The 27,782-nt window shown below is 31.4% G+C and overlaps 3 protein-coding genes and 1 long non-coding RNA gene across 7 annotated transcripts; 3 read left to right on the forward strand and 1 right to left on the reverse strand.

Annotated features, from left to right (window-relative positions):
• Positions 1-1,387: 1,387 nt before the first annotated feature.
• Positions 1,388-2,536, forward strand: LOC130818085 (uncharacterized). Its single transcript, XR_009043920.1, has 3 exons — positions 1,388-1,654; positions 1,737-2,093; positions 2,170-2,536. It is a non-coding gene; the product is annotated as an uncharacterized LOC130818085 (long non-coding RNA).
• Positions 2,537-3,985: 1,449 nt separating this feature from the next.
• LOC130817966 (NADH kinase) lies at positions 3,986-11,012 on the forward strand. Its single transcript, XM_057683958.1, has 5 exons — positions 3,986-4,402; positions 6,441-6,686; positions 6,864-6,944; positions 10,079-10,230; positions 10,309-11,012. Exons 1-5 carry the CDS (start codon positions 4,232-4,234, stop codon positions 10,694-10,696), a joined length of 1,038 nt encoding a protein of 345 aa, XP_057539941.1. The 5' UTR covers positions 3,986-4,231; the 3' UTR covers positions 10,697-11,012.
• A 137-nt stretch (positions 11,013-11,149) lies between these two features.
• Positions 11,150-14,943, reverse strand: LOC130817967 (E3 ubiquitin-protein ligase CCNB1IP1 homolog). 4 transcript variants are annotated; one of them, XM_057683961.1, is made up of 10 exons: positions 14,746-14,943; positions 14,248-14,330; positions 13,452-13,578; positions 13,197-13,269; positions 12,995-13,040; positions 12,812-12,842; positions 12,346-12,601; positions 12,067-12,230; positions 11,668-11,908; positions 11,150-11,580 (listed from the first exon to the last, which is right to left on the reverse strand). In XM_057683961.1, the coding sequence occupies exons 3-10, from the start codon at positions 13,519-13,521 to the stop codon at positions 11,574-11,576; spliced, it is 888 nt and encodes a 295-aa protein (XP_057539944.1). In that variant the 5' UTR covers positions 13,522-13,578; positions 14,248-14,330; positions 14,746-14,943; the 3' UTR covers positions 11,150-11,573. The 4 variants fall into 4 exon arrangements, with proteins under 4 accessions (XP_057539944.1, XP_057539942.1, XP_057539945.1 ...); XM_057683959.1 differs by having other exon boundaries at positions 11,668-11,938; XM_057683962.1 differs by lacking the exon at positions 11,150-11,580 and having other exon boundaries at positions 11,664-11,908; positions 14,746-14,824.
• Positions 14,944-20,699: 5,756 nt separating this feature from the next.
• LOC130817664 (transcription factor MYC3-like) lies at positions 20,700-23,253 on the forward strand. Its single transcript, XM_057683498.1, has 2 exons — positions 20,700-21,415; positions 22,285-23,253. Exons 1-2 carry the CDS (start codon positions 20,863-20,865, stop codon positions 22,965-22,967), a joined length of 1,236 nt encoding a protein of 411 aa, XP_057539481.1. The 5' UTR covers positions 20,700-20,862; the 3' UTR covers positions 22,968-23,253.
• Positions 23,254-27,782: the final 4,529 nt, after the last annotated feature.

A 27,782-nucleotide genomic window follows, 5' to 3' on the forward strand; every position in this document is an offset into this window, starting at 1 on the left:
TGATCGTAATTACTCTTAATAATCTATATATATATATATCTTTTCAAAACATTTTCACATTCACCTTTTTGTTCTACTCCAATATATAGTCTATCAAACCTCATTTACAATACTAAACTATTAGTTTCATGCTTATAACACCACAAGTCCACAATCATTCGCCATTATCAATTTCCTTACTTGAATTCATTGTCATATCCCAATGTATACAAATATCAGTTTACATTCTTGATCATATATATATTTGTTAAGTAAATTCGATTCATCATATACAATCTCACTATCTATACTTCATGTTCAAACTACCAAGTACCAATACTTAATCAACTGCCAAATATCATTTTATATTCTACTCATATTCATAATTTGAATGACAAACTCCTTCGATATCATTTCTTGAATATAATCAAATACTACATTCGTCTTTAATTGACCTACAACAACAAAGTGCATTCTACATTTCAATGTATAGCAATACCAAAGAAAACACTTAAGAACTCAATTTGCAAATGAAATTTATTTTAACATTAAATAATGTTCTTTAAGATTCTACCAACTATTAACATGAATAAGTAAACTCAATTTTATTCCCCATTTCTTAAAATAATTCTCAACTAAAATCCAAAATGAAATAAGACTAACTAATATCTCAAATTTCAATCCCAATTAACATTTCACAATTTAATGTCATCAACACCAAACTTTCCACAACTACTCTTTTACAAATTCATCGGTTATAAATCTCCTTTATACATAATTTAAATTAAGCTCATTAGAATTTATTTAGTAGGGGTGTACCTCGAGAGGAAAATATATAGAATGGAAGAAGAAAGAGCAGCTGCGCTTTTGCTCAGTCTGTGTCTGAGCATACAAATGACCTGAGATTTACTGATTGGGTAGTTGAACAATAAAGGCATATTATCAATTTAGTAAAGCCCTAATTTAATTTGGGGTTTAAACAAATAGGTGATAAAAGTGAAAGTCATCCAACTTAGAATAACTTTAAAATTAAGATTGTTGAAAAGGATATCAAGAATCAAATCAAGGTTGATAAAACAAAGAAATTAGTAGGAGTACCAAAAGGCTATTCGTGAGTGGCTTTCCCCGGACCACGCCTGACAGCTGCTGACCTAAGTGGCGACTGTGGTGAGCTCAGTGCACAGGGGCAGTCGTCGGCCGCGTCTTTTCTTTTCTTTTTTATTTCTTTATTATTTTTAGTTCTTTTTTTTTTTTTTAAAGATTATTATTACTACAATTCTTACCACTTAGAGGGAGGAATGATAAATTTAAGATTTAACCTTATTATTTAAAGAGTACTACTTTTTTTTTTCAATTAAACTTAATTTTGTTTTATAAAACAATAGCTTTCATTTTGTTTTATATTTTTTTACTTTGTAACTTTATAAATAAATACAATGTGGCTTCATCAAAATAATTCAAATCAAATAAGACTTTACTCTAGATAATAGTCTTAATACTTAGCAAAATCTTTAAAACATTAACGAAATTTCAAACGTTAATATTATTAATTAATTATAATAATCGTAGTTTAAAACGATAATCAAGGAGTTTAAAATCACATGTGCTACAACACGATCCTAGTGTGTTGACTATGCAGGAGGAGCACAGGAGCATTCCTCTGTGTGATGTCCAGGTTAGTACATAGTTGTATACTTGTATCAGTTGCTTTTTAATCATGATAACATAATAAGATATTTTATTGTATATTTTCGTAGGTGTCCAATACAGACACGTTAGGCATTAGACATCCAGATTTTGTTTCTTGGGTGATCGACGAGAGGATCATCCCTTACTTTGAGTATACAAGGTTGTACGACTTTCACCTCGTTGCGTACAGTAGAGTAGACCGCGTATCATCACAGCACTTGTAGAGAGATGGCATCAAGAGACGCATACATTTTATTGACCAACCATATAGAAGTGTTGGTCGTGATGACGTTACTCCACCGCAACAAGCACCACCAGATGTCCCGTATGGTTTGAGGTGGAATTTTGCGTGTCACACGCGTAAACACACAGGAACTAGGTTGGGATTCTACCGAGACCAGTTAGACCTACTACGACCAAACCAGGTAAACCTTTTACTTTTCGTCTCAATATTATAATCATATAACAGCGTTGTTTACATTATGATGACATGTTTTATAGTTTTGTGGGACCCTTACCCCGCCGATGCCTATGCGGCTGTGCCCGATCACTCGGGGATTCAGTCGGATGCGTGGAGGGCTTCTGTACCACTCATATGCTTCGACATTGTCCAAGTTCATCTACCTGAGCGCGTATTACGCCAATATGGGTTGGTACAGGGCATTCCACCACCCTGCGATACAGATGCTGAGATGCACGTCAGCACGTGCAAGGGTCAGGGTACGAGAAACTGGAGCGAGATTAACGGGTGCCACATCGCTCATTGGGATCAAAGGCTCAAGTTCATAGCACAAGGTGCGCCAATCGATGCTGCTGGCGCATCTACTACAGCGGATTACTTGCCATGGTTCCTCTCCATCACACGCCGATTGATGACACCTCAAGGCATCATTGTTGCAGCACAATATGCTCTTGCTGCGCCTACGATGACCCATTTTGTAAGTAATCATCTATATTAATTGTTTAAGCTCCGATTTACGTAATGTAATATTACTTTAGCTAACTATTGATTGCAGGTACAAGGTGTGGCGGCCGTGATCCGCTCTAGCCACAAGGAGCTGGTCCGGGAGATCGCAGGGCATGCTCCTCGGCACGCAGTTCAAGCACTTCATTCTTGAAGTTGCTCGGCAGGCGTCACCAACTGCGACCGATATGCAGGTCTCATCTCCTCCTCATGACATTCTTTTGGAGGAGATAGACTTGTCATACCCCAGTGATGTTGCGGGGAGCTCACAGGCTGGGCCATCCCAGCCATCTCAGTACCAGTCCGGCAGTCCCTCTTCTCCCAGAGCACCACACGAATGCCTCTTATTACCGTAGGTGGCGTAGGAGACCATCTCAATTGGAGAGGGTGGATGAGGGTGATAAGCGTCAGCGTTAGATGTATTGTTATTGACTTATGTACATATTGCACATTTGTATCTATTTTGTTGTATATAGATATATGCTTATTTAGTTTATAATAGTCTCCATGCTTTAACTTATGAATGCTCGGAGTTTTGGCGATGACTCATTCCCGCCTGGTTTAAACATTTGTATCATATGAGTTGTAAAAGCTTAGTATATGCCTTTATTGAAAACATATCAAACAAAAACGAGTCACAAAATTAGGGCAAATGACGCCAAAAATTTCACATAATTTGATTAGTCCAGATTACAAATACATACTTCATTCATGACTTACAAACATTACAACCTAAGATTGCTTCTTACTTTTTCAATATCATCTTGATTTCTTCACACCTACACGCCTTATCAATTGTTTTCCTTCTCAAATCATCTATCTCGTTTCTAAGCTCCTCATTCTCTTTATCGAGCTTAATAATGATGTGTTTTTGCCATTAGGTGCCCTCTGGATCAACTCACCTAAAGTAAGTGCATCCCAACCCTTCATCTTGGAAAAGTGTACAAGCAACATATTGACGACCATGATCAAAATCACTCCAATCACGATCATATTTGACTTTATGGCCACAACAACATAGCTCCCCCATTGATTGAGGCTTTGAGGTATACTAATGAAATAACATAACAACAAAGCTGTTCGCAGTTACTAATCGTGAACAAAGTGAAACTAGTCAAAAAAAAAAGTCTAGGGGCCTGTTCGTAGTTAGTAATTAAAAATAAAGTTTTGACCTGCTTGACCAGGGATCTCTTTTGATCGCAGTTATTAACTGCGAACATACCGCTTGACTTTTTTTTTTGACCTTTGTTCGTTGTTCGCAGCTTTGGAGAGTGAGACACTTGTAAATGAAAATAAGTTCAAAAATATGTGATTGTTTTTTTTGATAATTAATATTCATTTTGAATTTTCGGTTTAGGGCGAGTCCTCTCATCTATCTGAATTACCGGGGGGGAAGCATTACCCTCTAATATCTATGATTCATCCCCTCGATCCCACAACCTATAAAGCAAGCCCTCCCACCGTATTTCAATGTGAACTAGGTTTTGCCCACAGGTACTCTCCAATGGCGTAATTATATTCCATTTGTATGTGAGATAATTATCATCCTTTTCTGTTCTTCCATTATATCAGTTCAAGGAATGCCTGACTGTCTGTGTAATGCGTTTGGCGGTGAATTTGGCAAGAACTATTGCACCACATAAATTGGGAATGAATTTACATGGAGATACTACTTCTATGGCTAGAAGAAAGCTCTTATTGCTTCTCAAGCCCCTCGACGTTTACTCTCTTCGCCATTCTGCTTCTTTTTCTGAACTTGCTAATTCTAAGGTTCGTTTCCTTTCTCGCCATTTACATCTTAATTGCTACAAATTGCCGTTAATTTTTTCAATTTATTTTCATAGGAGCGTATAATTTCATGGTAATTTTTAGTTTTCTGTTTTATACTTATAAATTTCTTTGCCGATCAACTGAAACACGAAAATATCTAAGGCGTATGGCATTTGTTATAAATTTTGTTTTGGGATTACTCCTATGATTTAAAGGTTATAGTATTTGTATGCAGTGTTGTTCTTGACTTTTCAGAGCAAAGAAATTAGTAGATAGGAGACTCCTCATATAGAAATTAGAAACATCCATGATATTTTGTTCATGAGAACATGTCCAAAGGGGCATGTTTTATAATTCACATCAAAATGAAGTTAGTTACAATAAAATAGGATTTTTGCTCGTATTTTATAAGGATGAACGCTAATTCAGTTTTTATTGTCCATTAGCAGTCTGTAGAATTTGTATTATATTCATTCTTGTCAGTTATTTCCCGAGAGATTTGGAACTGTAAGTAATACTAGTATTTTAATTTTAGGTTTGGAACTGTAACCAAATGATAAATACAGATCATACTTATAAATAATCGATTCTCACGAATGCAAGGATACTTTCCACTCACATTTGAATAGATGAATAAAGAGCTCATAAAATTCTTTCTAAGATGAAGCTTGATTTAGGCTTTGATTCCAAAATGTTAATTGTTGGAGCCCTCTTTTGCTTGGAAAGCTCAGTTCCCCATCCTCTAGTAAGCTAAGTGAGAAGCCAATTTTTGTAGAAGGATGCCTAGTTTTGACTGGTAATGTGTATCGTCGAAGTAGATATTAGTTGTGTTTGGGGATTTTATGGTTGATATAACTTCAAAGTTGGCTTTAGTGAATTTGGTTGCAAAAGTTTAAGCTATGCACTAGAGAACCATCAATGTTTAATGTGAATCTCTTACTTTAATATATATTTAAGAGACATACTTACATCCTGTGAATCAATATATTTTCCTAGATGATAATAGCAAAATGAGATTCTTTTCTGTCTTTTATGTATGAACAAACCCCTGGTGTTTTTGCCTTCTCCATGGCTATAAAGACTGAAATTATAGACTAGACTCTGATGGTTAGAATTTAGTGCATTATGATAACCATGATGAGGTTGCATTGAAGATGTTATTGTACTGACAAATACTGTTGTCTTGTGAGAGCAACAACATAATAATTCAGAGTTTTGAACTTTTCGTGATTAAGGTAAATGGTTAGGATTTGAGCTTTGGTTTAACCCTTCATAGTGTTTAAGAAAGTGATTAGATTGCCCAACACTTTTTTCTTTTTTCCTGAAATGCAAGGTGAGTAGATTAATTGGATTTTGGATAGAAGTTAGAGATCTTACATACCCTAGCCTCATTTCAGAACCAGACACCACTGATCTCTTATACTGATATATAAGGATAAAATTTTGAATTGAATTGCAAATCCATTTCTTGAAAGATTGTACATTTCATGAATTTAAACTAACTGTTTGGTTATTGGCATCATTAACCTATTTTGAAAAAGCACACGAGTCATGAACTTTTATTTTATTTTTGTCAACAATTTACAATTTGTCAATCAATTTTTTTTTTATGTTGACATACTATCTACAAGGCAAGAGATTTATTGAATGTGTACCTCCATATATTAAGATTTTTTATTTATTTTATATGTTTAGAACATTTTATTCATTCCACTCGGGCAATGTAATGTAAATTAATCTTGGCATTGGGACAATGTAGTGTTGTTGCAATAATCTTTTTATTTTGTCTTGATTTTGAACTCTTCCATGGTAAGACTCGTTAGGCTTCACATTTTAATCCCTTAATTGTGAACTTGAATCATTTTTAAGACGATGTAATACCTCTTGTACAATTCATAGGTCTATGTTGAATAAAGCCTTGAAGGTTGTATTGAATGCTGTATCATTATCTGTCTCTCTGTTTTATCCTCAGCTGTGGTTTCGTTCTAGTGTTTTTTGTATTTTTCTGGAGTCTAATAACCTTTACATTAAATTGCAGATGTTACGCCATTTGGATAATAGAATTCAGGTTCACAAAGATGCTATAAACTTTTGTCAAGAAGTCCTGCAACGGAAGTCAATTGATTGTGAAACTCTATTTCATAATGAACTGTCTCGCCCAATCCGAAATGTGGATTTGGTTGTGACTGTTGGAGGTGATGGAACTCTGTTGCAAGCTAGTCACTTTATGGATGACAGCATTCCAGTTGTAGGAGTAAATTCAGATCCCACACAGGTTGAAGAGGTACTTGCATTTTTCAATTTTGCTCATACGCTTCATCCCTCTTTATTTTCCTCTCAACTGCTATTGGCTATCTCTCCCAAATCTCCTTTTTCCAAATAATTAAGGTAAAAAAAAAAAAGAACTTTTAATGGCGAATGGTGCTCTCTAATTGTAGCTGATATCTTTGCTTTGCTACAGGTGGAAAAGTTTAAAGATGAATTTGATGCTACTAGAAGTGCAGGCTATCTTTGTGCAGCTACAGTTAAAAATTTTGAACAGGTGAGATAACCATATATACTAGTTAAAACGGCTATGTCAAAGATAGTATTAGATATTAATGTAACCGAGCTACATATTGACAACTTTCTTATTCTATAGTCAGTTTACAGTCAACTTGCAAGTGGTATGCAATATGCATGCTTGTTAAGAAATTGGATCTTTAAATGTGTAATGATCACATTTTGACCTTTGGTGCTATAGTGTTGACTTGGGGGTTCCACTTGAAGCTATATGGCAGAGAGATGAAAATGGGGACATACTAACAATCTAGTGAAGATTTCCATATAACACAAACTGTAGGCCAGAAATCAAAGTGCTAAAAATCTAACAGACAACTTGAAATAGTTCCATAATCATCAATAAAAGTATTTTGAAAATTAAAACAATCATTAAACAACAATTTTGGTTTTTGTTAATAGAAAATTTAGAGTCCTAAAAAAAAATCGTTCTTTTCTGTACTACATAATGATTATTTACTCTTTACTTATGTCCTTCACTGTTTCTTAACAAAACCCAAATGTTTTTTTTTAAGATCTTTAACCTTACAATAATATCAATGCCAAAACCTTAATCTCAAAAGCTTGAGTTTAGCTACAAGAACCAATAGATTATTCCCAATTGTCATCTACGTGAATTATACTTTTCCATATATAGTAGTCTCACTTCTGCCTTCATGGCATATTCGATTATCCTCATCCTCTTTGAATCTCCCAATTTTAATCTCACTTTTTACCTTCTTGATTTGTCAATACTTTGTTGCTGTACATACTTAACCCTCATTGATGTTACTTTAGTTATTATTTCATAAATTTCCAGCAATTGGAAGTCAAAAGACTAAGCACTTATTGAAGTAAAGGTGTACTTGCACCCTATTAGCCTACGTATTGTAGCTTCTATAACGAACCTCCTAGTTAGGGAATTGGGTTTTTTGAACTTCTCTATGGAGAAAAAGCTCTATATATATATCCTAGATATGACTTAAAATTGCGTTTTGATAAATATGATATTTCTAAATCATTTGTTCTCGTAGGATATAATCTTCTTAGGTACACTAAATGAGTCATTACGGAGCCATTATCACTAGAATACCTTGAATGATGAAATCAACTTTAAATGTTCAAGATTTTAAAATAAAATGACTTAAATGGTGGCGTAAATAGAGTCATTTATACTTTAATGAATAAAATCTAACTTTGGGTTTTGAGTGAGCCAATAAAGTGAAGAGAACAAACTTTGTCCATTAAGCAACAAAGAATCTAAGCATTTCAACGTAAAATGTAAGAGTAATCTTGTCCTTTCTTTAATTTCAATAGAAATCTTGTTAGTCAACACATTCATATACATCAAATGGAGTTTTTTAGATGGGACTTGGGGGTTCAACCCCAGTTTAGCTAGTGCTTGATGCATTAGGGTGCATATTATGTGATTGGATCTTGGGGAAATTATATTGTGTTTGTAGTTTCATTCTTTATTATAATGGATTATGATAAAATGACTCATAAAATCATATGCACTTGTTATTGATGTAAACTTGTAGATGATGTTTGCAAAGAAGAGTCAATTTAAAACAACCTCTTTGTTCTCACTAACAAGGGTAAGGTTTGTTAGTGTAGATCCGAATCTCCAAACTCCGCCTAAGTGGCCACCTAATGGAATTGGAATAATTGAATGTTGGTTGTGTTTAGTATTTGTAATTAGTTCCCTTTTTGGTGTTTATCAGATATATAGTCTAAGCGTAGTGCCAGGTATAACTTTTAGTCAGTGTAGATTTCCTGTAACTGACATTAGATTGTTGAGACTTTACATGGATTTTTTCATTGAATCATTATATAGAAATTTACCATCAAGCATTTTCACTCTACTTTCCTTGTTTATGTACACTGTGAATCTCAAACCCAACCTGCCTATTCCACATGCAATTATTCCAAGTACAAATCCTTATAAACATAGCTCTGATATGCAACACGTATCCTTATTGTACAATATGGCTCAAACCTAAGTTGAGGAAGTTTACTTTGATTTTTAAATAGGAAAAATTAATACCAATAATCCAAGCTAATAGTGGTCTTCTCCGATTAAACTCAACTATTGATCAACTCAATGTGATCCCTATTAACTTATCCTTCTCGCAACAATCCAACATTCCAGTAACCTCTACATTATGTTTGGATAACAAATTTGGAGAGAAAAGAACGGGAGGGAAGGGTTAGGGATGGAAGGGAAAGGAAGGGAAGGGGTAAGGTAGGAGAAGTGCATCTTGTTTGTTTAGAAGGGAAGGTAAGGGAAAGGGAAGGAAAATGAGTGTTTCCTTTCAAATCTTTCCACTTTAGGAGAGATTGTATTCTTAACAAAGTTTGTCTATATTTTCCTTTTAAATTCCTCCCCTCCCTTTTTGTTACCCTTCCTTTCCCTCCATTTCTCTTGATCCAAATACTGTGCTAGTGTTTTTTTTCCTCATTTTTCCAAAAACTGGATGTGACTTGAATGGCATCTTAAAGAGTTGTCCCACTGCAAGTTATGAATCTTTGGATGCTAGAGCAAAGTACACTGGAGCAGTATTTAGGAGAACGAGTATTGGCTTGTGAGTACTACGTTACAATTGAGTGGAATCCTATTTATTCCTGCTGTTAAGACACTTTGGAGAGGTATCTCGTGTTTTACTAATTGCTACATTTCCTCTTTTATATCTTAAACCTGATCCCCATTTTGAATCTAGGAGTTTGTCTTATTTGATGCTCCGGCTGCTACCAGAGTTCATGAAACTGATGGTTTTAAGGAACCGAAGCTTTTTTGTGGATAGTCGTTTAGAAATTGATTGTGACTAATGTTTTGAGGATCACTACATGGCTTAATGTCTTAAAATAGACTTTAGTGCCCAGTTGGTAAAATATTCTAGTATGTCTATTGTAAAGATCATGCATAATTTGGCTATCTTTGTTATTAATCAGTGAATATTTCTTTTCTAAATTCTAATTAACAAGAAATTGATTCTTTGTAGATTCGACATAATAACCGTTGTCCCTCCCTACCTCTCTTCTGGGTTTTGCTGATTGTTATTTTATTTCCTTTTTTCTTGTATTTGCTTAATTCTCAGTTGCATAGCTCAGAATCCATCAACTTATTTCTCTTGGCAGGTATTAGATGAGATTCTCAATAAACAAGCTAAACCTTCTGAAATATCTAGAATAGCCATTCGTGTGAACTCAAAGTTATTACAGATGCACGCTCTAAATGACATTCTGATTGCGCATCCATGTCCTGCGGCATTGTCGCGATTTTCATTTAGGTAAGAGTTCTTTATGGCTTCTCATACCTCTATGTTATTGTGCAACTTATACAACTTTCTGAATTTATCGGTTGACAGGCTCAAAAGCAATGGCGACTCACGCAACTCATTAGTAAATTGCCGATCAAGTGGTTTGAGAGTCTCTACAGCTGCTGGATCAACAGCTGCTATGCTTTCCGCTGGTGGCTTCTTGATGCCCTTATTATCGAAGGACCTCCAGTACATGGTGAGAGAACCCATTCTACCGAGTGGTGCAAACGCTAGCATAATGCATGGTTGGGTAAAAGCTGATAAGACAATGGAAATTGCTTGGTCTACCCATGAAGGTTTCGCATATATAGATGGTTGTTACGTTAAACATCCTGTTAAGAAAGGGGACATCATTGAATTATCATCAAACGCCCCCGCTCTGAAGATTTTCCTTCCACCTCACTTGTTATCTGCTAGTGATCCTGCAAAACTGTGAGGAACTTTTCTTTGAACAAAAATAAAGTATTTATCCCGGGACTTAAATTTGTTGGAACGGATTTTTTTGATGTTTGTACATAATTTTAACATTATTGTTTTGGGACTAGATTTTCAAATGATTCATTTGATTTACCTACTTGTTAGTTTTTATGGTGGTTGTACGTTACCCGAGGATAGATTGTATGAGAATCGGAGATGAACTTATTTTTACCTCTGTTTTGAATACAGGCATCCTATAAGATTGGGATATATGTACTTAATCTTATCCTTGTAACATGAACTTAATAGATTGAGTTTCACAAGCTTTCATTTCGTTATTACTTGTTCTAGAAAAGAGAAAATTAAGCTTTTTAGCAACTTCACAACCACTAAAGATTCAATAGTTGAATTCATCTATGCATAGCATATTAGCAAAACAACAAAGCCAAGCGAGTTAATCAACAAATAGTACAGTGCATACCTATAACGTGACCGATCCAAGATCACATTATTATTCCTTTAATTGAAAATATTAATTTTTGTCGATCAATTCTCAAATCGTATGCCATCTAGATTTCAACCAAAAGATCCCAATTCATTGTTGAAGCAACGCCTCTTAATCAGCATTTAGGGGGATCAACAATTACATCAAATGTTGATTACTTTTCGATGATTAAAGATGATTTATATCAACAAAACAATCACCAAGGGGGAGTAAGGCAGCTTCCCCATTACCATCCAAAAAAGAGTAGCCTACTAACTATGAATCAGTGAATGAAATTGCTTTGCTTGTGTCTGTTCTATATGTACAAAAAAGAACACTGCTTCTTCAGGAGAATTGCACCAAGACTTTCTGCGACATGTTCAGAAACAGCGATATGCAGTATGCCTTCAAATTACATCCTGAAAAATGCAATTTCAAAGAAACAAAATCATGGAGGTGGAGCTAATAAGCAGTAGGATGTATCTCAAAAAACAGATGTTACTTACGTGAAAAGCTGAGGGCGGTTACGTGATAACTCAGGTCGCTTTATTGGAGACAGAACCAGGTTTCTGAGAGTCATGGAAGGGTTAGGATTTCCTGTTCCAAAGGGAGGATGGCCGCCAGTCCTTCGGTTTCCAGTATCCATGGGAACTGGTGCTCGCCTTGATGGTGAATTAGCTGAAATGTCAAAACCTCCTCCAGAATTGGAACTGTTTTGCCTTGTAGGCCAAATATCCTCCCTTGGCCCTGGAGTTTCAGGAGTGAAACGCAACCGACCTGCAATAGATAAGTCAACTGTTTTTCCTTGGGTAAAGTAATCAGGAAATGCAAAGAAACTCGTAAATGTCTAACAGAAAAAAATGATCAAAGAACAAAGAAAGTAACAAGTTTTGGGATGATATTACCTTTTCTTAGTGTATTGTGGTTATCCATCAAGTTGTTCGGGTTAGAAAAGAGATCAGGTTCAGTTCGAGAATACAAATGGTTAGCAGGTTGTATGGCTGAACGTTTCACCGAGTCATATTCGCTCCTTAACTGATCATACATTTCATCAAGTTTTCTCTTCTGTCTGGCATCACCACACAATAACAAACCAACGAAGATTTTTACAATAGACATTAGACAAAATATAAGACATATTTATTAGGCTCGAGGGTAACAAGGCTTCCAGGAAATATATTTACCTAGATTTCTCTGCAAACTTCTCTTGTAGCTCTTGTTTATCTTTGGACAAGTTCTCAATCTCTTGTTCCATCATTTGACACTTTCTGGCCATTTTCTGGTAAGCAGTATGCACCTGCTCCAGTTTCTCACTGAACTTTTCTTGCATTGCCTGGCATTTTTGTTTGCATTGCATTGCTAGCCTGTTCATCTTGCATTGCATCTCTAATTCCTTCTGCCCAGCATAGAACATCACACTTCTGTATGCACTCTTCATCACTGAGCTTGTTCAAGGAAAGACAGAGCACATGGCCAAGATACAGTGTACTTACTATTTAAAAAAATCAACTTTTGTGTTAGAAATATGCAATTATGAAAATGGCCGCCCATATATATGCAAATTGCATTGCAAACTGAAATCTCTAGTTAAAACAAAAAATTTTAAACCGATGCTCCGCTATAGAGGTCTTATAAAGTTTAAGTGGATACAAATCTGCGGTGAAACTCCTACCATTACCATCTGAAGGTACCAAAACAAAAAAACATCAAATCAATAATATACTAGTAGAATATGATATCTAAAAGTACAAACATTAATGCCAAAGAAAAGAACCTATATGAATGTTGAATAGACAAGCTCCTAAACCGGGGATTAGAAAAGTACGAACTTACATTAACCCATTCATCATTTGGGTTTGTATCGACAGGTCTCATCAGGCTGAAAAGAAATTAAAAATTTTGTTAAACACAAGAGTCATCAATCTTGCATGATTTCACATCAAAACTATGGACAGCCTAGAGTTAGTTGCACTCTGAACATAGAGAAAATCTCAGAGAAAATGAAGTTGCCAACACATTTCAATTAATAGCTCACCTCTTGGATAGCACTTGATCACAAATGGGACATGCTCCATCACTGTTAAGTATCTTACTTGCATCTGCGGTGCCTTAGGACTTGTTAAGTACAATTAGTGATCTTCTAAATATCAAATTAAACAATGAAGGATTGCACAATAATAACCACTGCCAAACTGATTTATCCTTGACAAGTAGAGACGCTATATCCAAGTAAACATTAATCATGAAAAGCGATAGAATGTACAAACTTTAAACAGATTAATCAGGATACAAAGAAGGTGGCCACAAATGGTCGAAACAGCTTGACCTTCCAATTCTCTCCAGCATGCGTTGCACCTCATTTTAACCTTCAGTGGAAATATGCATTTTCCATGGCCTAATAAAGACCCAGAAAAAACCTGTAAAAAATAATGAAATGAATAATTTATCTTTATTACAAACCTCCAATAGGTACTTGATGCAACTGTTACAAGATCATTCAAACCTGCTCAATTAGTGACATAAATTACATAGTTAGCGTTACAGTAAGTCACCATTAGAAACGATTATGTCTTGGAGCCCTCAGGGAAAAAAGATCAAAGTTACTAATCTACTCAGACGTAAGGTCAGAACAAAGAGAAAGGGTTATATGGCCTATAACACAACTTTGAAATATCTAGAACTAGGTTGATTGCTTCCTGTACCTTTATTGCACAACTTCTGAAAATCGAGAACTAGGAAAACTGCTCCTTGGACCTCTATTACACAATTAGCATGGAATAAAAATCGAGAACTATGAAAATTGCTCCCTGGACCAATATTACACAATTAAACGCTTTGCGTATTCCATCCCTCCTCGTCTGTTTTAGCTACTTACTACTCCAAAATAGCAGTATTTGGATCAAAATTTGGGGCTGAGTATGAAAAAATGAAAATTGGCAGTGGTATGTGAATTAAAATAAATAGTTACATCAAAACTCACAAGAACTCCAGTTATAAAACAACTAAACAAGCATAATTCTAAAAATAACATTTAATCAATCTACATCACCGAATGTATCAGTTATTTGGGGAACAAAATTATTTACCTGATAGTAAACCTCCGAAATATAATTTCTAGAATTCTACAATTAGCAATACCAGTATCGATCTCAGTTGATTATGAAATGCCCTAAATCAATAAATACATAATCAGTAAAAAGAATCAGCAAAATATTGGAGAATAATTCACATTCAATCGCAAAAATTCACTCAACAAAATGCCAATTTGAACGAGAAACAAACTATTGATCAAAACACGCAAAAGAAGAAGCCCTAGCTCGAAAGAATTTGATAATATTTTGAAAAATAACAAAAGTAAAATACAAAACCAATTTACTCGCTGAATTTATATGACAAAGCAAGATGTAGTTTTCGACGAACTAACGGTACAAAAAAATAAAAAAGTATTAAAATTTCTCACAGCAAGCAGAAAAAATCACATCAAAGTGGAAAATTAAGCAAGGATGAAATAGAGTATTCCTAATGGTAGGCAATGAAGAACACAGAAGAAGAAAAGAGAAACAGAGGAAGAGGATGAGACTTACGATCCGTTGGTAATGGCAGCAAAATGGCGACGAAAGGAAAGAGATCAATGTGGTGGAGAGAGTTTGCCTAAAATCAACTGCGCGGGGATTTCAAATTTTTTATTTGGGCTTCCTTTCGTTTATTTATTTGGACTTGATATAATGGCCCACTAGTACATATTACTATCAGCTACTCAAGTGAGAGACCGTTACTCAAACAGACGATCTCAAAACAAGAAGCTTATATTCTTATTTTTTTCTTTTTAATTTATATTAATTGGGCTATTTAGCCCAATAACACATCTCTCGGAGAGACAATCTCTCGTAACAATTTGTGTATTACTATTGATTTTGGACTCAATGTAGATTTGTTTTAAGACCGTCTCATTATGAGATGAGAGTTTTTTTTTCTAATTAATCATTTTAATATTGTGTAAGTAGTTATCTTAACACATTAAATATATACATATTAGTCTAATAGAGTTGGTCTCACCGTGAGACCGTTTCATTTAAAAATTTATGTTGTTTTAATGGTTATGTCTATTAAATGAGTGATGATCGGAGTTGTTGGCTAACATTGTTAATTGGTTTGATTAATCAAAATTATTGGTTGATTATCAGTTGTTATTAATACTTGGTATAATTATTTGTTGATTGTTTATTAAACAAATATAAGTCGAAAGTCAAAAGACAATGAAAAAACTACTCATTTTTATAATCTTTTTGATATCAAGTTATGAGTCAACTTTTCATTTGGACGTCAATTATCAAATGTTACTTTTTCTTATTGACCAATTAAAAAATAAAAAGTTGAAAATTAAAAAACTATGAAAAAGTAACTTAAATTTTTCAGTATATATCAGTGAAGGGACTCTATAATTTATGCTTGGTGAACCAGTTTATTTATTCTTTTCTAAGGCTATATGATACCACATTTGTTATCCCTCACAAAGGAGCGTAACAAAATCCCTTTCCTAAAATAAGCTGATGACTGATGAGCTATCTTCTTATTTTAATTATTGTTGAGTGAAGCTCTAAATCTCACCTTGATGGAGGGGAGTTTGATCACCTCGTAGCATATTCAATGATTTGCACTATTGAGAATGATGATGAGCATGAATTGAAGCATGCAGTGATTCGTTTCGGATCACTTGATGAAGTAAGTGTTGGTGATGATTTGGCGTGTCTTAATGAAGCCAAGAGACAAAGATCAGGAGTCATTGAAAACGGCTCAACTAGTAGAGCGCTTGAGGCTCGGTCGAGCAAGCAACCTGCAGGCAGGCAGTAGGTTCTAGATCATTGCTCGAGTTGTCGAGCCAAGCTACTCGAGTCAAGCAATGTCCAACACTTCACAGACGCGGGTTTCTGTTTTAACTTGGTTTTTTGTGGGCTTTTAAGCCTTTTGTCCTAGGTTTGTCTAATATGTTTTAGGACTATATAAGGAGTCTTAGAACTTCATTAGGAGATCAGAGAGCACATACAAAAGTGAAAGATAGGGTTCACACCATAAGAGTACATCATCCTTGTATATGCATGTTTGAGAGCGATTAACATCAAAGGTTTAATCTTTGCTCTGAGAGGTTATTCTTAAAGCTTGTAAGGTGAGTCATTAATGTATTGTTGACTATATTAATGATAAAATACTTGTTTTGAGGGAAAGGTATCCTTAGATACCTCATATTTCTTGTGTTTTCTCTTCTCCATTATTGTGCTCTATTTTTGGTGTTTTTCTTTGCACTTTGTTTTGTGATTGTTTCTTCATCATTGCCATAGGCCCATAGCCCATCCACAACAATTATTTTACTCCCTCCAATTCACTACTAATGTCTCATTTACTTTATACACTCTATCCAATGCACTTATTCAATTCTTAATATCTCTAGTTGTGTATAATTAAAAATTATGAAAAGTTGATACGAATAATCCTTGCATTGAGACGAATCAAACAAGATCCCACTCGATTATGTTTTAACTTTTAGATTAATAATAAAATACAAATTAAGAGTAAGAGATGAATAGTATCCAAAAAGCAAATAGAACGTTGGTGGCTTAGTGCTGAATTGGGGGGAATATTTATTATGGACTTAGTCGACTCTAATATTCTTGACTATGAGTCCTAATGCTCGGTCTATTAACTCATACTTTATATTATTCATTGAATATATATATATATATATATATATATATATATATATATATATATATATATATTGTATTGAAAATAAGTTTTAAAAACTCCAAGTAAAATGAATAAAAATAAATAAATAAATGCATTAGAGGATGTCTAGTGGGTATCTGAATCTCTATATGAGATGAAAAAAAGTTGAGTTCCACCATATTTTTTTTTCACCCTATTTTCCACTCTTCTTTTTAGTTGACACTGTAATTTTTACTCTTACTTTTTTGGTGAAAAAGGTAGTCGGGTTCCACCATTCATTTTTCTCTTATATAAGAAGGGAAAATAATTACTACTCCTCATTCTCTCTATTCCTTTCAATTTACTTTATGGTTGGTAGATAATTTTTATTTTTAAGGTGACAAATTATTATTCCCTCCGTTTTTTTAAATTCTTCCACCTTATTATAACGGGTAGTTTCATAAGTTTTTCCACTTTAAAATATTTTCTATTTTTGGAAAGTTTTTATCCTACTTTTACCACTTAAAACCCTCCTTTTTTTTTTAATTTACCCCTTTTCTTTTATTTATAATTATTTTCTCTCTCATACTTTCAATACAATTATTACTTCACACTACTATTTAATTGAAATAATACCCACTACAACCTCATATTCCAATACAATCATTACTTCACACTACTATTTAATTAAAATAATACCCACTACAATCCAAAGATTTTATCTTCCTTAATATGTGTGAAAGAATCAAAGTGAAAAATTAAAAAAGACGGAGGTAGTATCATTTTATCTCTTATCACCACGTTAGATATGCTCTTAGGTACACTATATGATCCATCTCTTTCAGGCAAACTCCATTAAGTTTTCTTGTGTATTATGTGGTACTAAGTTGCAAGTGGGTTATCGACAAGATTTAATAATGCAAAAGAAATTGGACCATTATAAATCAACTTCCATCCAACTAAAAAATAGAAATAAAGAAATTTTGCGATAAATAGACATAACTCAAATAAAGAAAAATTCTATCACTATTCTATACTTCCTTCGTTTTATAATACCCGTTACATATTCTATTTTTGGCAATTTCATATTACTTGCTACATTTTTCGTTTTTAGTAATAAAACAATCATTTAAGGTTCTACCTACTTCTATTTTTATCCTACTCTATACTCTATACTCTATACTCTATACTCTATAATAAAATATTATACTATACTCTAACCTAACAACCTATTTTTCCTTTTTCTTTTTCAATTAATAATAATAAAATACTATACTCTATAATGTAAACAATCAGCTACAGTGTAGGTCAATCACTTTTCTTAATTCGCGTGCCCATGCAAATGTAGCGACTAAAATGAAACGATGGAAGTATATGATAATAATTATGATGATTGTCTCTTTATATATTAGTGTCTTTTTAGTTATACTGTTAATCTGTTATGAAGATTATATTTGTATTTTCAATTTTTGATGATCATGATCATTTAATTAGGGTTGTAAAATATTAATTACAATTGGATTAGTGTGTTTATCATGGAAATTTAAGTGAACAAAATAACATTTATAAATTGGAGCATTTTATTAATTTTATGCTTTTGCATAAATCACAAAAACTTGTGTGAGACTGTCTCACTTGTGAAACGCGTCTTATTGAGCCGGCCTAATTTTATATAATTTTTTTACTAATTTCAAAAATTAAAATGTCAATTTCAAAAGTTAAAAGATCAATATAAAGACTTAAAAAATCAATTTCAAATATTTGAAATTGACATTTTAAGTCATAAAATTTGACAGTTTTAAGACTTAAAAAGTCAATTTCAATACTTAAAAAAATAATTTTAAGACTTAAAAGATCAATTGCTAGACATTAAATTCTCATTTCAACTTTAAAGTAAGAGTGACTCAAACATTAAAGTTGATATTAAAAACTTTGAAATTAACCTTTTAAGTCTTGTAAGAATTGTCCTTTTAAGCCTTAAAATAATATGTTCGAATATTTTTAAAAAATAATTGGAAGAGTGGAGGGAAGCCTTGGTGGGTAACGGTTGCGCATAAGTCGTACAAAGACAGAATACTTGCAATACAATTTAAGTGGGACAGAGTCGATAGGGAAGCCAGAGGTGACCATAGGGGGAGAAGTTGCTGCATGTACGTCCAAGTTCAAATAATTGGAATCGGTGATTTAGAGTAATGGGGAAATTGATGGAGACGTTACTAACCATATACAAGCGGGTTGGCTTAAGTGGCGAGCAACAATCGGGATGCTTTTTGATAAAAAGTTTCCGAGGAGATTAAAAGGTAAATTTTACCGCGTTGCAATTAGGCCGACATTGTTGTATGGGATAGATTGTTGGCCCGTAAAGAAGACTTTCGAATAGAGGATGGAAGTAACAGAAATGCGTATCCTGAAGTGGATGTGTGGTAATACTATGACGGATAGGACAAGAAACCAGGAGTTCAGGGAGAAGTTAGGGGGTGCACCTCTCTCCGCAAAGATACGGGAGTACAGGTTGAGATGGTTTGGGCATGTGCAGATAAAGACACATGACGCCCCAGTAAGAAGGATCGAATGCATCATAGTGGAGGGCAAGAGAAGTCGAGGAAGACCTAGGAGAACGTGGGAGAACAGATTAAAAGTGACATGCATGAACTCCTTCTCTCCAAGGACCTGACTAGGGATAAAGGCAGTTGGCGTTATCCACGTCTTAGATTAGTAAACTCGTCCCTTTTACCCATCCTTTGTTATTTTTCATTGCCTTTAATTATCGCTCATTACCTCCTTCTTTACTTTTATCTTTTATTAGTTATTTGTACGTATTCTAAAATAGGCCTGAGTCAGTTGTACGGCTAAAACCGTCTCACAAGAGAATAACTACGCATGAATTTAGTTAAATAACTCAAGGAAAAAGAATCTAAAATAGAAGAAAAAAGCACATATAGCAATGAACTATTAGTGACACAAAAGAGTGGACACTTTTGTTTATCAAGTAGCCCTACTTCATTTACCTTAATAAAAAAAAGTATTTGACAAACTATTCATTGAAAATAAGTTTTAATCGATAAATAATAATACATCTACTTACAAACATCTAGACAACTATATTTTTTGTTCGTTTTTACCAGTAATTAGTAGTATCTTCAACAAGTGGTGCTGATTAATTTATTTTTATTTTTATTTTTTGTTTTATTTTATTTTTGTTGTGTGTGGTGGGACCGTGGGACCAGCATAGCTAGCTATGACTAATACATTGAATGATCCAATGGCTAACCATCTGCATCCATCGCTCAAAAAAAAAGAAATTTTGCTTCGTGTAAAATTTGCCTAAATAGAATAATAAAAAAATATTTAAAAATTGTTCTCTGTAACACCTTGAAAGCGTGAAATGCATAGTTCATGTGATTCGCATTGGTCCAACAATGTCCTTTGACTGTTTCTTTCCAATAATATTATAAAGTTATAGAACCATTTAGACATGTCAAATCAATTATTGGGTTGATGTAATAAATTTATTATTATTTTTTTCTGAGCAAGTCTTTATGAAACCGTTTTGTATGAGACTTTATTAATATTAAAAAATTATAATTGATTATTTTAAGGTGATAAATGACTATTTTAATATTTCATTTAAAGGTCATAATAGATCATTTTAAGAATGTAAATGATCAGTCAATAGAATTGTTCTTAACATAGGACTGTTTTATTTGAGAAATTGTCTTCAGAATATGATTTATCATCTTTCATCAAATTTTGAAAATAATTTTTTTTTATTATATAGCGCAATTTTTTGTCTCAATAAAATCGAGTTTGATCGAATTTAAAAATTGAATTGAAATTTAAGAGATCTAAACACACCCTTTTCTCCCGTGAGCTCCAATCTACAATCTATACTTTTATTACTTCTCTCATGTTTTAAAAATCACATATACTCACTTATTATATCCACACAAACTCAATTCTATCTAAACAACATATTTTACACAAAAAAAGATCAAGACATAATGGATGAACAAAACAACATATTAATGTCATCCTCACCAAAACTTCAAAAAAACCTTCAAATTCTTGTAGAAAACCAACAAGAATGGTGGAATTATGCCATTTTTTGGCAAATTTCTACAAATTATTTCACCAATAATAATATTTCTTCACATTCACTAATATGGGGTGATGGGTATTTACGTACCTTCTCAAACCATAAAAAGAATCCTAATTTAGTTCTTAAAAATCAAAAAAAGGTTGAATTATTTTATACGACTTCATGTTCTCTGTCTTACTCCGTTAACCAAACGGTTGAAAATGGTGGTAGTATTTTAGCTAAGAGTTATAATAATGGTGCATATGTATGGTTAAGTGGGGCCCATACGTATGATTGTGAACGAGTCAAGGAAGCTTGGTCTTATGGGGTTTTGACTATTGTTTGTATTTCTATTCCTTATGGGGTGCTCGAGTTGGGATCGGTTGAGTTGATTAAGGAAAACTTGGCTTTGATTCAACAAGCTCAATGTTTGTTTGAATCCATGAGTACTGTTGAGCTCCATGTTGATTTTACAGGTTATTTTGTGATGATTAACTTTTTTTATTATTGGATCTATTGACTTATTGGCTTTTTTGGTAATTAAAACGTGATAAAATGCAAATAAATTCTTTTAATATAGCAAATATAGTTTTAAAAAAAAATTATATTTTAACACAAGTTAAGAATTATTTAATCATTATCTCAATATTCTCAAACTGATAATACTTCCTTTAATTCAATATTATGTTTCACTTTTATTTTTCACTTTTATTTTTCATGTAAATAGGAGCCCTTGCTTGTATTAAATACAAAATTATGATAATAGCACGAAATTTCATGTATAGATATTTATATTAATAAAATATTGATTAAATACAATATAATTAAAAAAGTGAAATTATATGGGTTCTTTATATTGATAACATATTAATAAAAAGTACAAATTTTACTTTATGCAAAAAAAAGTTGAAAACAATAGCTCAAAGAATAATTTGTAATTTACACCTTTAAAGTTTAGCAATTTTGCGAATTATGGCTTCAAAATCTCAAAATTTGCAGGTTCAAGCCAAAATACAGAATTCCGACCATATTAGTGGTCGAAATTTTAGATTAAGTGGTCGGAGTTATGTGTTTTTTGCCTGAATCTGTAAACTTTAATACTTTAGTGGCTGTAATAAATAAATATTAAAGGGTGTAATTAGCAAAAGTGTTAAACTTTAAGACTGTAATTCACAAATTTTTCTAGCTTAAATTAGAAAATTGAATATTATATTAGGACGGAGTAATAAGCATTAAAGTTTGATAAATAAAATATGTATTTTTAATAAATTTATTATAGTTGTGTTGGCTTTTTAACAACTTTATTCAAGTTATAATGTATGGGTTGGTTGTGTGTGCTTTTTAGACTTGGATCTATTGGGTAGCACTCACCAAGTCCAACATAATTTCGGTGCAACCGAGGAGTGTGATTCCGACGAATCCATTATTCGCCTTCACAAGGTGGTGAAGAAAAGAGGAAAAATACTTAGCACGTCTCGTAACAACAATGTCGTTAAAGTTGCAAACCATGTTGAAGCAGAACGAGAAAGGAGAAAAAAGATGAATAGTCGATTTTATGCACTTCTATCAGTAGTCCCTATGGTAACTAAACCGGATAAAGCTTCTTTACTGGGTAATACTGTAGAATATATAAATGAATTAAAAAACAAAATTAGTAATTTAGAGTCGCAACTAGAAATATTAAGAAAATCATCTAATAATAATAAGGATTTTAGTAATTATATGGATGAAAACATGGACAATATCCTACAAAATGATTTAAATATTGTTGATATTAAAATCCCAATGGATGTTAGTGTTAAAGTATGTAGGAATGAGGCAATGATTAGGGTTCAATGTGGAAATGTTAATTATCCATGTTTAAGGTTAATGAATGTGCTTAAACAACTTAAATTGGAAGTTCATCATGCAATTATCTCCACCATTGATGACATTATAGTTCAAGATATTGTTGTTGTTAATGTTCCATTAGAGCTTCATAATGAGGATTCATTGAGGGTTGCTATTATTAGAAGGTTAGTACAATAATAAATGAATAGGTTGCTTTTTTTATTGGCCGTAGGACGAGAGAAATTGAATATTTTGTATAGATCATCAGAATTAAATTAAGTATTCAAGACATATGTCACTTAAATGCTTAGCTTTAGTTAATGTATTAGTATTGAAGTATGGATGATTGTTGTTATATAATATTTATTTATATTCACTTAGTCTTATTTGATTCATTTTGATGTAAATTTCTAACTTATTTAAGTTTTAATTATGCATGAATTACCTACTCAATGTAACTTAAAAGCCATGAATGATGTTTGATGGAGAAATAAAATCACAATTTTAGTATTGCTTTTTTTTTATTATTTAATTTCCTTTTTTAATTAGACTGGCCAACTTAGAATTGTCTCTTAATTGAATGTCTCTTCCATCAATTTGTAAAACAGAAATAATGTACAAAATTTATAAAAATTAAATCAAAGGAGAGTTTATTTTTTGAACTACACCACTACACACCTATAAGATATTTGACAAAGATTTTATTATTATTTTTTTTATTAGTTTTTGACTTTTTAGTCGATCAAAGGCCCAAATAAGTGTTTGATGAATAATTTTTAATCTAGTTGAAAAGCTAATTAATAAGCCAAAATTATAAAGCTATTGTAATATCCGATTTTTTTAAAATAAATAATAATAATAATAATAATAATAATAATAATAATAATAATAATAAATAAAACAATTCAGAAATTTAATGAAAATAAATAAATAAATAAATTTTGCAAACTAATTCAGGGATACTCTACTTCAACTTCCCTCCCCATTAACTTCTAACTTCCTACTCCTCCCTCTAAACCTTATAACTAACTTAATTTACCCACTATAAATTAAGCCAATTACCCTTAATTCATTCACATATTATTACTCACACCCTCCTTTTCTCCTACAAACTACTTTATCCATCTTCCAATTGCTTAAAATTCAATCAAGAAAAGGCAAGATTTTGATATTAAAGGTATGAATTTCATCAATTTGTTAGGGTTTTTATATTCAAAACCAAAAAATTTATTCTACTAATTGAAAAACACCCATCTTTTATTTGAAGAATAATATATATATATATATATATATATATATATATATATATATATATATATATATATATATATATATATATATAGATAGATAGATAGATAGATAGATAGATAGATAGAGAGAGAGAGATGTAGGATCAAATGAATTGGATTTCTGTGTAACATAGTTATTTTTACAATTATGTGTTTTTGGCTCAATCATGACCATAGATTTTTTTTATATTAGTGAAATTAGGGTGTAGAGTCCTTCTTACCCTTCTCATTTTCAACACCTTCTCAATGGATTCCTCCCCTATATATATATATATATATATATATATATATATATATATATGTGTATATACATATATATATATATATATATACATATATATATATATATATATATATATATATATATATATATATAAATATATATATATATATATGTATGTATATATATATGTATATATATATATGTATATATATATATATATATATATATATATATATATATATATATATATATATATATGTATGTGTATATATATATATATATATATGTATGTATATATATATATGTATGTATATATATATATATATGTATATATATATATATATATACATATATATATATATATATATATATATATATATATGTATATATATATATATATATGTATATATATATATATATATGTATATATATATATATATATGTATATATATATATATATATGTATATATATATATATATATATATATATATATATATATATATATATATATATATATATATATATATATATATATATATATATATATATATATATATATATATATATATATATATACATGTATGTGTATATATATATATATATATATATATATATATATATATATATATATATATATATATATTCTGACCTTAGAGTCCGCGCGATACGACGGTCACCGGAATACCATCGGAGTCAACACCGGCTGACAGTCAGCCTTCTCCTTCTTCCTTCTCCCTTTCTGCTTCTCTCTTCCTTCCCTTTCTTCTCTCTTCTTTCGTGGGTATTATGGAACTCAACCTACTTTTTTTTTTTTTATAATTTTCTTACAATAATTATGATTTTATTTATTTTTCTCTTTTTCTTTAAACCTTACAATTTTAAATCTTATAATAAAATGAGTTAACTATGTTATTTAAATCTTTGCTCTTTTATAATACTCTTTTAATTTATTCATTTTGAATGGGTTGATTGGGGTATTAATTTGAGATATATTATTTTATCGTGTAGATAGCGGATTCGTAGACAGAGTTTATTAGGAGCGTACGTTTGTTTAGGATCATTTGACAAGGTAATTCTCAATGTCCATTTAATTAGGATTATCCCGTTAGTATTATGTGCTAAGTGATAATTAATGTGTTTAAATGGGTGCATGATTTGATATAACATTATTTTGTATGATATTATGTTTTATATATTCTCAAATTATATTTATTATTATTTTTTTCAAACTTGAATTTATAATTACTATTTTTGATAAAATTTATATTATTATTTTGATAATGAAACTAGATACGGTTTAATTTGAAAGAGAAATATTTATGATATTAATATTGCAATTGAATATTATTGAGATATATTTTTGTTGGAAAAATTTATGATCCCAAAATAAAATAAATATGTATATTTGATTATATGTTTGTGTGCTTGCGACTAATTATAAAAATCTATTGAATCACGTAAAGTGTAACTCGAGAGAAATGAAGCTCTTATATTTGTTGTGATCCAAGTATAAGGGTGATGAACAAGTTGCCCTGTTTGGTTAGTGTAGCTGCCGACAGTTTATTATTTCTGCTACTTGATACGATGTTTGGTCTTCTTTCTATTTGTTGTGATCCAAGTAGAAGGGGTGTGCACAATAGAGTTACCTGAGACTACTCTGCTGGCCTTGAATTATTCGGGGTGACGACCTCTTTGTGAAGTTGGTATAGGGGTAAAGCCTCGGCCTACTGGCGTTCTCGTTCCCTCAAATTAATAATTGGATATATGTGTTGTCATTATTAAATAAATTAATTGGTTTATGTGATATTATTTATATTGTTTACATAAATTGATTTTTTTTACTCAGCTTCATATTACTTTCCAAAATTATTTTCAACTCAAATTATGCTCTATTTTCTTAAACTATTTTCATACTTAATTGTTTTACGGAATGGAGTTGGAATTACTCAATTTCCTAAAGGAGTTTTTTCCTTGGTTTTTTTTTGCATTCTTATGTTGCAGGTTATTAATCACGTGGGAATCGTGGAGTGAGGATTACCTAGAACGTAGCTTTTATTAGAGTCATATCTCAGTTTAAATTTTACTTTAAGTTGTTTAAATTTTATATGGACATAGATTGTGTTTCAGTCTTTTCTTATTGTAAGACCCTTTGTTGGATTTAAAATTATTAAGTCATTTCTTAGTCGTTAAGCCTTATATTTATTTTCTTATAAATAGATGTAGCTGTAACATTCCCATGAGTAGGTTTTAGCTCATTTTTTTTCATTAAAAGTGCTTTCAAAAGTTTAACCTATTATAAAGGTGTTACAGCTATATATTAAGAGTAGCATTTATCATTTGGTTTTGGCTTTTTATTCATTTTTAAAAAGCAACTAACAACCACTAATTAACTATTTTACCTAAACCTCCATAGAAATTGACTTATTAGGCAATATTTGTGCTTAAAAAACTAGTCAACACTTCTGACCAACAATCATCGGTCAAACAAACCCTAATAACTTAACAACTAAAAGGTGTTTCTTTGGATATGCATTAGGAGTGCAATAAATCAAAAGTTAATATTTATTTCTAATAATGATAATAAAGATCATAAGTTTAATATAATAATTTAAAAATATTCTTATAATTTCGATCATGTAAGGTCAGTATAGAATTGTTTTACTCAACCAAAAATCATTAGAATAACTTTTTCTAGAGATCATTTTTCGATAATATGATTTTAATATAAGAAATTTATATGTTAATAATTTGTATTGTTATACTAATCTAACCCATTTATAAAGTACATCTTATTGTGAACCGTCTCATACATAAATTTGTAAAACCGTTAATATATTTAGTAGTATACTTTTAATAAATACAAATAATCACAATGTTTCATCGTAAAAAGTAGGAACAAATTGCTGACAACTTTAGCTATAAGCCTATAAAATCTTTAAAACTCATCCGTTTTAATAATAGAGAAAATAATTAATAGTATTATAACGCACAATTATATGGTGACTTTCAGAAAAATACATTAAATTCAAGTAGATAAAAAAGTAAAAATTGTATAAAAAAATTTAAAATGACGCATAACATAAAATTTGAAAAACTGAAAAGTCATAATCCACCAATGCTCAATTGCTCATGTGAAGCAATACTTTTTTCTCACCCTTTAAATTTACTATGAGTGACAATATTTTTAGATGATAAAATAAGAGGTCAAATAAATTATATAGAGGAGAGATATTGTAAGTTAAACTCCCTTCTCGTTAATCTTAATCCTCTCATTTACTTTATGTTTTTTTTTTTTCTGTATTATTTTAATCTTATATATATATATATATATATATATATATATATATATATATATATATATATATATATATATATATATATATATGATTAATTGTATATAATAAAAAATTATAAAAAATAAATATTAATAAAATTTACATGGAGATGAATTAAATAAATTTATTTTTGACCGTAAATTAACAAAAAATACAAATTAAGAC

This window comes from Amaranthus tricolor, chromosome 7, assembly GCF_026212465.1.
Source record: "Amaranthus tricolor cultivar Red isolate AtriRed21 chromosome 7, ASM2621246v1, whole genome shotgun sequence".
NCBI lineage: Eukaryota > Viridiplantae > Streptophyta > Magnoliopsida > Caryophyllales > Amaranthaceae > Amaranthus > Amaranthus tricolor.

Coding starts and splice junctions, on each gene's coding strand:
- LOC130817966 (XM_057683958.1), top strand. CDS start 4,232: ATGCGTTTGGCGGTGAATTTGGCAAGAACTATTGCACCACATAAATTG. Junction 4,403..6,440: donor CTGAACTTGCTAATTCTAAG/GTTCGTTTCCTT, acceptor ATTAAATTGCAG/ATGTTACGCCATTTGGATAA. Junction 10,231..10,308: donor TTGTCGCGATTTTCATTTAG/GTAAGAGTTCTT, acceptor ATCGGTTGACAG/GCTCAAAAGCAATGGCGACT.
- LOC130817967 (XM_057683959.1), bottom strand. CDS start 13,521: ATGAGGTGCAACGCATGCTGGAGAGAATTGGAAGGTCAAGCTGTTTCG. Junction 13,270..13,451: donor CATTTGTGGCCACCTTCTTT/GTATCCTGATTA, acceptor ACAAGTCCTAAG/GCACCGCAGATGCAAGTAAG. Junction 11,939..12,066: donor CCACAATACACTAAGAAAAG/GTAATATCATCC, acceptor TATCTATTGCAG/GTCGGTTGCGTTTCACTCCT.
- LOC130817664 (XM_057683498.1), top strand. CDS start 20,863: ATGGATGAACAAAACAACATATTAATGTCATCCTCACCAAAACTTCAA. Junction 21,416..22,284: donor GCTCCATGTTGATTTTACAG/GTTATTTTGTGA, acceptor TGTGCTTTTTAG/ACTTGGATCTATTGGGTAGC.